The sequence below is a fragment of the Galeopterus variegatus genome, unplaced genomic scaffold, assembly GCF_000696425.1.
Source record: "Galeopterus variegatus unplaced genomic scaffold, G_variegatus-3.0.2 Scaffold4362, whole genome shotgun sequence".
Lineage (NCBI taxonomy): Eukaryota > Metazoa > Chordata > Mammalia > Dermoptera > Cynocephalidae > Galeopterus > Galeopterus variegatus.
The window spans coordinates 128,743-139,937 of record NW_007730473.1 but is presented as its reverse complement, the minus strand read 5'-3'; the positions used below and the strand labels follow the sequence as shown (position 1 = coordinate 139,937).

At 49.4% G+C, this 11,195-nt stretch overlaps 1 protein-coding gene across 1 annotated transcript in view; it reads left to right on the top strand.

The window, feature by feature from the left end:
* Positions 1-11,195, top strand: part of KDM2B (lysine (K)-specific demethylase 2B) — a 135,063-nt gene that overhangs the window by 52,560 nt on the left and 71,308 nt on the right. Inside the window, exons 8-10 of the mRNA XM_008587388.1 lie at positions 784-899; positions 6,646-6,772; positions 9,166-9,641. Coding sequence (XP_008585610.1) covers positions 784-899; positions 6,646-6,772; positions 9,166-9,641 — 719 coding nt within the window. The remainder of the gene's footprint in view (positions 1-783; positions 900-6,645; positions 6,773-9,165; positions 9,642-11,195) is intronic.

Genomic DNA, 11,195 nt, shown 5'->3' with positions numbered 1-11,195 from the left:
GGGTGCTGGTGTCGTGTGGCTAAGGAGACCACCTGGAAATGGGCCTGGCAGGCTTCAATGAAAAGAAGTTGGACTTGGGCAGAGGAAAGTGTCTGGATCCTGCAGCTCTGAAAAGATGTCACTTCTTTTTTTTTTTTTCCTTTTTGTCTTTTTTACTGATCGGTAACGGGATCACAACCCTCAGTGTCGCGCCCGTACTGGGGACCGGCAGTGGGATCGCAACCCTCGGTGTTGCGCCCGCACCACGCTCAGCCAGTGAGCAGGAACCGGTCTCCACATGGGATCCGAACCCTCGGCGGGAGTGCCTCTGCACTCCCAAGCGGCGCACTTTCCAGTGCGCCACCGGGCAGGCCCAAGATGTCACTTAGTTGTGGCTCTGAGCCATTTTTCATGACACCCCCACCTTCCCAAGACTGGCATTCACTGGGATGAGGAGGAAAAGGCTCAGGACAGATGTGCATCCTGAGAGGGGGGTCTCTAGCTCTGTGAGTGTGGAAGCCTCTGTTGGCTGCCGCAGCTGGATCCCAGGAGGAATGCTTTGTCATCAAGGTCCTCAAGAAGTGGGGATGGGCCTGCATCTGCCCACCCCTCAATTTGAGCAAGCCAGGGGCCTCAGCTTTCTGCAGCAGGCTGCCCTGAGTATTGGCTCTCCTGGTCCTGTGTTTGCACCTTGGTCTCCTGTGCCCTCCTGCCTGCTGGCTTTCCCTCCCTATGGCCTTGTTAGCTGAGGGACCCCAGAGGGCCAGTGGCTCATCCTCTCTATGCCTTCCTACCCCTTCCCAGGTTGGATCCATGCAGTCTACACCCCTGTAGACTCTCTGGTATTTGGTGGAAACATCCTGCACAGCTTTAACGTGCCCATGCAGCTGCGGATCTACGAGATCGAGGATAGGACACGGGTAAGGGGGCGTCCCTCTGTCCTGGTGGGTGTGCCCGGCCCTGAGTTCTGCTGGCGCTCTGTGTGGCACAAGTCATCCCAATGTTTCTTACAGTTCCCCTCTTCCTCCTGCTGCCTGCCTCAAGCCAGGTCTTGGTCCTGGTTCTGTAGGGCAGGGAGGGATGCCCACAAGAGCCCCACCCAGGGTCCCTGGAGTTTCTGTTCACCTCCAGGCCATAGCAGCCAAAACCCCCTTGTCCAAGAGGAAGTATTTCTTGAGAAAGCACCGTGAGACATCAGGAGCTTTGCCTTCTTCTTCTCACGTGTCAAAAGGGATGTGAGGGGTTGGGGGGAATTTTGTTGCGGTTGTTGCTGTTGCTTGGAGGAGGTGGGGGCCTTGGAAAGAGGGCCCGGCCTGGTCTCAGATCAGGCCTTGGCTGTGCATCCTCCAGGGACCCCAAATCTGATGGAGAGCCCCTGAGGAAGCCGTGTCTGGGAGTCTCCCAGGTACTGTCTCTGAGCTAGTCTCTGTGTCTGCTGGGGGGGTCCCTAGCTCCCTGGGGCCAATGCTTTCCTCTGCCCTTGACAGTGACAGTGACTATTTCTCAGACATAGAGTCTCCCCCTCCCCGTTCCGAGGACCAAGGGCCAAGGCTCAGACACCTGATGTGTGCCCTCTGCTCCACAAGTTTCCTCTGAAAAGCACTGGCAGCTGGGAACTTGGACCCCCTTTCCCATACTGGGACTTAATCAGGTGTCCCCAGGCATTTGAAATAGGTCTAAAACTGGGTTAGAAACTGGAGTTCTGGGGCAAAAAGGGCCCATTTCTTCTTCTTCCTCTTTTTTTTTTTTTTTTCACATAGCTAGTCAAATATTTTCTTCTTTTTCAATTGAGATATAATTTACGTACCATAACATTCACCATTTAAAGTGCATAATTTTGGCATCCGAGGTGGATTTAAAGAAAAAAAAATTAAGTGCATGATTTAGTGGTTTTTAGTTATTTGTGAGGTTGTGTGACCATCACCACTAATTCCAAAACATTTTCATTACCCCAAAAAGAAACCCCATACCCATTAGAAGTCACTCCTCACCCCTCCCCTCCAACCCTGTCAACCCCTAATCTACTTTCTGTCTCTATGGATTTGCCTATTCTAAACATTTGATATAAATGGAATTATATTATTTATGGTCTTTTGTGTTTGGCTTCTTTTGCTTAGCATAATGTGTTCAAGGATCATCCACGTTGTAGCCTGTGTTAGTACTTACTCCGTTTTTATGGCTGAATAATCCATTGTATGGATGGACCACACCATTTCTTCTTGGGCTTTGCCTCGGAGATGGCTTTTTTGCCCCAGAAAGGTGCTGCTATGCCTGGACCCTAAAGAAACATCTCACAGAGGCAGCTGTGCTGCGTGGCCAGTCCCTTGTATTTCCTGGTCTTGCTTTGAGTGGAATCACATACATGAGTCATAGTCTTAGCCCCAACGTGTGTATCTGGTCCTTTTCACAGTCCTAGTGTTGAGGGACCTTGTGCAGGGGTTTCCTGGAGACCACTTGAGCCGTCTAAATTGGTTGGGTGTGCTACACAGGCATGTGTACGTCTTCAGATTGGCATGCTTGCTACCTGTGATGATCTGCAGAGACTGGGGCCAGGCCGGGGTCCTGAGGGAGGCCCTCATTTGGTGGACTTTCCCCTCTTACTTCTCTGTCACTCATCCGACATCCCTGTCCTGGCCTGAGGAAGGCTAGTGCCAGCCCTGGCCTGGATGATGCCACCCCGTGACGTTCAGGAGAAAGGCACTGTTTGGGCACAAGTGGTCATCTCACAGTCTGGGTCAAGTGCTGTCTGGGGCTCCAGCCAACTGTTCTTTGGCCAGCCCTGAAGAACAGGCCAGCTTGTTTGTGAGCAGACTAGCTGGTGTGGGATAGAAAGGGAGAAATCTAGAGAAAGTCAGGCCCACAGCTTTCCAGGCAATTCCTGAAAGTCAGAATCAGGCTGGGATTTCTAAAGGCTTTGGCAACTTCCTGGGCAGCTGTCCCCATTCCCTGGGAATCCGATTGTACATCTCAGTGGGTTTGGGCCCCATCATTCCTGTAGGAGCCCAGCTCCTCTCTCCCACCCGCGATGAGAGGTAGGAGGCAGGGTAATGGAGTGGACCCTTAGTGTCGTGCCAAGCTCTTGTGGAATATCCACATTGAGATGAGTGTTGCAAGGTCCCCTCCTCCAAGGCCCACTGTCCCTGTTGTCTGAGTGGACACACCATCTGGTGTCACTGAAGCAGGTTGACGGGTGGGGGGCTGGCGGGCATGCTGTTTAATCTGCTTTGATTTCTGGTCTTCGGAGAGGGGTTGGCTAACAAGGCCCAATTGTTTATGTCTTATGACCCAAGGCAGACAAAATGCTCTGGGGAGAGAGTACTAGAAGCCAGATAAAATGCCAGTGCTCCTTGTTGAGTCGCCACGGCTTAATTCTTTACATTCCTGCGAGCTTTCTTAAAAAGGTTATGGCCATTTAAACATAGTTTTTCCAGAGTCCTAAAATATGGCTTTGCTTGGAAACCAAATGCAGGCATAGGAGACTGTCAGTCTCCAAGCCCCATGGTGTGGCTTTGTCCTAGAAAAAGAATTTGTCTTTGTGATCCAAGGTGGGGACCACCGTCTAGACCAGGGAACCCCAGGATCTTCCTAGGTTTAGGAAGCTATGTCTTACTCTGGCCATTTTAATTTTTCTGGGCCAGATGGTAGGTGACCTCATCCTGCAGCACCACTGCCCATAAGGTGGCGAGAACAGGTGCAGGCATTTGGGGATTGGTGGATTTCCACTTTTCCCCCATGTAGATGAAATTTCCCCCCTTCCCCCATCTGAAGATAGGAAGGATGTTGGAAGAACCTATACCAAAGAGTGCCTGTGGTGCATGTTTGTTATTTTAAGATAATGTCTCAACAATCACTACATACTTTTAACTCCAGTTAGGTTGATAAGGGATAGGTATGGTCCAAATGATCATTCATTAAACTGCCGTCTCTCTTATATTTATCTTTTTTTTTTTTTTTCCTAATGGCTCTAGTGAAAGCAGCCTTCCCAGAAAAGGTAATTCCAGCACGCCCCATTCTCTTCCAGCCAGTGAATCTATTTGGAAATTGCAAATAATTTACCTTTCTCTTCCCTTCCCCCACCATTGGATTTTTTTTTTTCCATTGATTTTTTTTTTTTCCAGGAGAAAAACAAATTTTAAGACACTTCCACCCACCCTCATATTTTACTTTTCAAGTCTTTAAGGCCTGGGATTTCTAGATGCACAGAGAAGCCTTTGATTCTCATCTCCAATGGTCACTCAACTCTGAGATGACTTGGGCCTCCGAGGAAGGGCTAAGGCCATGTGCCTCTTCAATGGAATGGGCCTTTGGAACTCAAATTGATCCCTTGGGATCTGCTGATAGATTGATTACCCTCCAGACTGAGAGCATTGCATGCTTTCTGACTGCTGTGCAGTTTTGGACCGACTTCAGTAAAGAACTCAGTTTGGTGAGGCTCTGAGTTTGTCAACAAATAATGTTGAGCAATTGTGTGTTTAATGTTCCCAGGCATGTGGCTGAAACCTTTTGAAGGCGAAGGGTGGAAGGTGACAGCCTGTTTGTAAGTCAATTCTTTGCAAATTTTGTTTCCTGCAGTCCTCTCTTGGAAAAAAAAATAAAAAAAATAAAAAAAATTTTGAATTCTTTCATCAGCATTTGTTTTCACCCAGCTGGTTTCCCTTGGGTTCAGCATCAAAGAGGGGAGACTTTGTTATCTTCCCCTCCTGAAATCCAGCTTCCAATTTTTTTTTTCTTAATCTAGAAAGAGTCTGAGGCCCCATGGTGCCCATCAATGGCAGAGCGGCTCAGATGGTGTCTCAAAATTTGAAAAGTCATAACCAACTTCAGTTTTACCAATCGAGTCTAATGTCAGGAGATGTAAGTGAGGGTCTGTTTATCCTCAGCCTGCTTTTTAGGCATTGGTAATTTGTTTCAAAATAGTTTGGCCCTTGCTCTAGAATGGAGGGGGAGCTGAGACCCCCCAAACCCTTCTTCACAGGAGTTCAAGGTTTACTTCTTGCTGAAAAGCCCCTCTCTTTTTTAAACTTCAGAGGGCACAGATCCAGTAACTATGAAAACAGATTAATATTATCCCAGCTATAAAACTGGGGTTCTCAGGAAAAGTAGCTGGAGCCAAGGAAACCGCTAGATTATGATCCCAACTCCATGCATCTCCCCAAGTAGCTCAAAAGCATGTGACGGCCATGATCTCATTCCAAAGCATCCCATCCACCAGAGGCAGGGAGATCAAATGGACCCAATACGCAGATGGAAGAAGTGAGGCCCCCGAAGTGGGAAAAGGACCCCACAGGCCTGTGTTAACAGGAGTGGATGAGGAGGGGAGAGCTGTGATTCTCAAAGAGGGCAGAGTTGGGGCCTTTCCTAGGTGGGCACTTTGAGAAAGGCAGGAAAATAGTGTTTTAGGGCAAATGGAGAACCTTAGGTCTGCATGTATTTGTCTTTTCCCCAGATGTAGAATGTCACCTATTATCCGCAGAGACCAGGGCAGCTGGGAGTAGGGGAATGAGATTGCTTAACATCCAACTCGGAATTCCTGGAGGAGAAGGGAGATGTGGAGGGTCTCTGGGCCCCACAGATAGGCCCTTGGCAAGAGGGCAAGAAAGTAGGCTGGGTGTGAATGTGGACGTGGAAGACTCATTGTCACTGTGTGACCCCTGGAGGAGAGGCCTCAGCGGTGGGAGACAGGGACCACCCCCCACCCTCCTTGCTCCTCTGTGGCCTGCTCAGGGTTCACTTTCTGGGAGGCTCATTGTGCCAGGGCCGTCAGTGGTGTTGCTCCCATCCTATCTTTTGCTGCCATCTCATCCGTTATAGGCTCTGCACTGCCACCCATCGGGACCCCCCTGAGGCCCAGGCCATTTATACTTTTGATACATGAAGCTGTCTCCACCTTTAACTTCCTTCCCTATAAGAAACAGCCAAAGGGGGATCTCCAGGTGGACTCCTCCAGACCTGGGTGTGCAGTCCCTGGTGTCAGGACGGTCTCGGGTCATACTGGGGATTTACTTCCCCTTTGTGGAAATACAGGCTGGGCAGTGCCAAGTGTGTGTGTGGGAGGAGCAGGAGTGGGGTACCTCTGAGGCCCTGCCCCTGGAGATAGGAGAGGCCACACACCCCCATCCCCATTGGTCTACCTGGCCTGGCCTCCCTCCGGCATGCAGGAGGATGCTCCATAGCCTGTCTGCAAATGGGTAAGGTTTGGGGTTGATTTCTGTTTTTCAAGGGGAAGGGAGGGATAGAAGAGTCTGTGTAAGAATCTTTGGGAATGACGAGGAGCCCGTGTCTGTTGTAGCTAGAATTAGGCAGTGGCTCCAACTGCAGGTACCCATACCCTCTGTCAGGTCAGGAGAGGACTCTGTTTTTCTGCATCTCACAGAAGCACAAGGTGGACCCTCTCCAACTTCCTGGGCGTGCAGCTCAGGGAACTTTGAAATGATGCTCTCACGTAGGCCTCGTCCCGCCTCATTCGTGCATGCTACTGGCATCTCCCCTGTCCAGCGCTTCCCTCCTGCCTTCCCTCCAGCCCCCCGCATTTTCCCTTCCACCATTTGTGCTCTTGCTGAGATGATGACTATGACTGTCCCCAGGGAACCACCTCCCACCTCTCTCCCTCCTGTTCCCTTTGCCCTCCAGAAACTGACCTCTGCCTGCCTGGGCCTTTGCTTTCAGGTGCAGCCCAAATTCCGTTACCCCTTCTACTATGAGATGTGCTGGTATGTGTTGGAGAGATACGTGTACTGTGTGACCCAGCGCTCCTACCTCACTCAGGAATACCAGAGAGAGTCGATGCTTATTGGTGAGTGAACTTCGGGAGCCACAGCCGTAGGCCCCCGCGCAACTCGGGCAGAAATGATTTTTCAGTGGGGCCTGGGGAGAGGGCCTGGGTTCAGGGGGTTCTTTGGAGCCAGAGTGTTGGGCAGAATGCTAGAGACTCTTTAGGGGAAACTATCCTTGTCCACTTCCCACTCAGAAGACAGAGTCCAGGAAAATGAACTCGTGACCCTGAAAGTGTCACGCCACATCTATGGCCTGCAGTCTGGGACTACACAGAGGCAGGGAGGGGCCAGGCCAAGGCATGGTTGCTGAAACAGATCATTGCACAGAGTGAAGAATCCTGGTTCTTTTCATTCCTTCATGGTTACCAGCTGATTTTTTCCCACTGTGCCCAGAGGTTGGGTTTTCGTCTATCTAGGAGCAGGCCTGTGAGATGCAGCCAGTCCCTCAAAACCCAGGTGGTCTTTGAGGCAGCGGGAGGTGCCCGGGGCTTGCATTGCAAGCCTAGACGAGCAGGGGGTGGCTGTGACAGAGGCAGGGAAAGTGCGTTTATAGCGGCAATGCCCTGCCCTGCTGCCAGCACTTAAAGGGACATCCTCCCCCCAAAATGGCTCTGTTCTTGAATCTTGACTTGCAGATGCCCGCCCTGAAGTTGCTTCTAGCTGTGACAGCGAGCCTGGACCAGCAGTCTGTAGGGAGAATGAGATTCCTCCCCCTCTGTGTCTCCGAGCCATGACTGCTAAGGGGTTTTCCTGGGTGTGGAGTCTGCTGTGTCTCAATCACAGCATCTTTTTCATTACAGGACAAAAATATGAGATTGTCTGTCTCCTTTAGGGTCTGCTCAATTTCTGCAGTCTCCAGGATTTTTAGATTCTTTTTTCCCCCTCACAGTAAGCCTTCTCCCTCCCTTCCCTTGACTCCAAGCCTTAGTGACTTTCAGGGGTTCTGGGCTGGGTGTGTGATGGGGAACAGATGTTTCTGCAGGGGTCTTTATTGGGAAGTTTTCCACCTGGGAAGTCAGTGTGGTTCACAGGCTCTGTTGTGAGTCTCATTCCCGTAAGATGATGTGATATCGAAGTGTGAAAAAATACTGGAACCCTACAACCTGCTTTCCTGAGCTCCCAGCCTGGTAGGAGAGATGGGAATAATCCTGAAATAGTGTCATAGCCGCTGTGATTGCAGTATCTACACATTCTTGTGGGGACCAGAGGTGGGGGAGTATGGAAGACTTCTGATTTCATGGTAGTCCCAGGCCAGGAAATGGGCTGTCAGATCTCTTGCTTGGATATCTAGGGCAGTAGGAGAACATTTCTTTTTTTTTTTTTTTTTTTAAGATGACCGGTAAGGTGATCTCAACCCTTGACTTGGTGTTGTCAGCACCACGCTCTCCCAAGTGAGCGAACCGGCCATCCCTATATAGGATCCGAACCCATGGCCCTGGTGTCATCAGCACCGCACTCTCCCGAGTGAGCCACGGGCTGGCCCTAGAAGAACATTTCTGATTCCACTCACAGGCATGAGGGTAAATCTCAAGGCGGCACGTGGGTAATCAGGGCCCACTTTCTCCTTACGTTTTCTTGCCACGATTTTTCCCCTGGCTCTTCGGGTCCACCTGCCAGTGAGAAGGGAGACATTGGGGAGATGCCCTCATTTACTGACTGCTACTTGTGCGCCGGGACCTGTGCTTGTTGAGACCTGTTTAATCACCACAAGTCTTCAGAGGAAGTATCCTTTGCCTTATATTTTTTAAACAGCTTTATTGGGATATAGTTCATTTACACATTTAAAGTATACAATTCAGTGGTTTTAGTTTATTCACAGAATTGTGCAACCATCACCACACATGGTCAATTTTAGAATATTTTAATCACCTCAGAAAGAAACCTGTGCCCTTTAGCTACCATCTGCTTCTCTCCCCCCTCCCCGCCAGCCCTAGGCAACTATAGTAGTCCCCCCAGTATCCGCAGGGGATATGTTCTAAGACCCCAGTGGATGTCTGAAACTGTGGGTAGGATCAAACCCTATATATTTTTTCATGTGCATACATACCTATAAAAAAGTTTAATTTATAAATTAGGTCTAGTAAGAGATTACCAACATAACTAATAATAAAATAGAACAATTATAACAATATACTGTAATAAAAGTTATGTGAATGTGGTCTCTCTCTCAAAATATCTTATTGAGTGACGCCAGCCGAAATGTAATAAAAGTTATGTGAATGTGGTCTCTCTCTCAAAATATCTTATTGAGTGACGCCAGCCGAAACTAGAGGCTGGGAAGCATAGACCATCAGGATTGTCCAAGAAGCTTGCTCTCTGGAATCAAGGGGAGACTTGGTGAGGTTCCGGAAGACTTCCAGCAAGGAGTTTAGGTGTTCATCTCAGTCTTTCTTGTGACCCCTGCCCCCCGCAGATGCCCCAAGAAAGCCCAGCATAGACGGCTTCTCATCTGATTCCTGGCTGGAGATGGAGGAGGAGTCCTGTGAGCAGCAGCCCCAGGAGGAAGAGGAGGAGAAGGAGGAGAGTGGGGAGGGTGCAGATAAGGTGCCCAAGCCGCCCGCCGAAGGCTCTGCCTCGCCCACCAGCACCCCCTCCGAGGACCAGGAGGCCTCTGGAAAGAAGCCCAAAGCACCTGCCATGCGGTTCCTCAAAAGGACTTTGTCAAATGAGTCGGACGAAAGCGTGAAGTCCACGACAATGCCCGCAGATTACCCCAAGACACCCACTGGCTCTCCCGCCACGGAGGTCTCTGCCAAATGGACCCACCTTACCGAGTTTGAACTGAAGGGCCTGAAAGCTCTGGTGGAGAAACTGGAATCCCTCCCAGAGAACAAGAAATGTGTCCCCGAGGGCATCGAGGACCCCCAGGCACTCCTGGAAGGCGTGAAGGTGGGCAGGGGCCGTGTTCTGGCTGAGCAGCTGAGGAGGGCTTGGCAGGGTCTGTTCAGGGTGACAGCGGGTGGCTTGGCTCAGGGTGGTTCGGTGCAGACTGTCTGGAAGTCTCTCTAGGCTCTGGGAGTGCCTCGGGGGGGCCTCTGTCCAAACAAGCCAATCTAGAGTGTCCGAGCAGAGGCCACCATTAAGAGCTGGAGGAACTTCTTGGTGGAAGCTGGCTCTGTGGGTGATGACACATTCTTTCTCAGCACCTGCTGGAAGCTTGAGGCCTCACCAACAGAAGGTGTTAGGTGTGCGGCAACAGTGCTATCGTGAGGTTTGGGAGACAGACTCTATCCTGGTCAGGAAGACTTGCTTTTCTGGTTTCTCTGGAGCGTGCATTTGTTTCATGTGAGTGTGTCATACATCTTGTGAATCCTCTAGGTGACCAGCTAATTTGAGGACCACGTAGCCACCTAAAGTTCAGAGGTCTCCATTATTATCTGCATTTAACTGATGAGGAAGTAGGTTCAAAAAGGTTCGGGACATGCCTGAGGTCACAGAGCAGGTGGATAGTGGAGTGGGATGAGGACCCAGGAGTGACTCCAGAGCTCCCACGTGTATACCACTATGCAGAACTGCCTCTGGTCTCAGCATTGGTAAGGCTTTTGGGTGTCCAGCCTCAGAGGCTATTGGGCTTCCTTCTCCAATGTCTGATGCCCAAGTGACATCTGCTGGGGTTGGAAACTGAATTTAAGTTTCTTCTTCAGTGGCTGCAAACTACACAGGACTTGGTCATTCTTTCATTTAGGAAACATTATATCTGAAATATTAAGACTGTCCTGCCCTGGGAGGGTTTGGTGACCAGCGGCTGAACTCTTCAGGTGGTTAGAGGAGACCTGGGGCCCACATCAGGTAGCCTGAAGGTGCCAACAGTGGAGACAGACAGTATACAAAATCATTATTAATCCAAATGTACCTCACTTTATATAGCAGGTATGTCCCCTCCAGGTACTGTGAAATTAAAGTCTTACAACTCAGGAGAAACTGCCAGATAATAGAACTGTGATGAACATCCCTGTAAAATAGCAACTTTTTACTTGTCATTGAGTCTGCTTCACTGGTTCTTGACTTTTTTTTAGTGGTTGCTGACCTCTTTTCAGAGTTTTATGAAGATAGTGGACTCTCCCTCTCCCACCCATACGCTTATACGTACAAAATTTTTCATGCAATGTTAGGGCATCTTGGACTCCTGAGCCTGTTCCTGGACCTCATATTAAGATCCCCTAGTCTTTTGGTGTGGAATTTTGTATATTAGATTTCCTAAAGGAGACCTTTGAATTCTATCATGTGGTTACTTTTTCCCTCTGTGTTCCTATAAAGTGAAAACAAGGTATTTTTATTAATAATAAAATAATAGTATTAGGGTCCCAAAATGTGGTAAATGAGTTAAAAACACATTCATCTGGAGAAGAAATGTTGTTCCATACCTTTGGAAAGCCTTTTTTTACTTTATTTTTAAAATTTATTTATTTTTATTTTATTTATTTATTTATTTATTTATTTGTC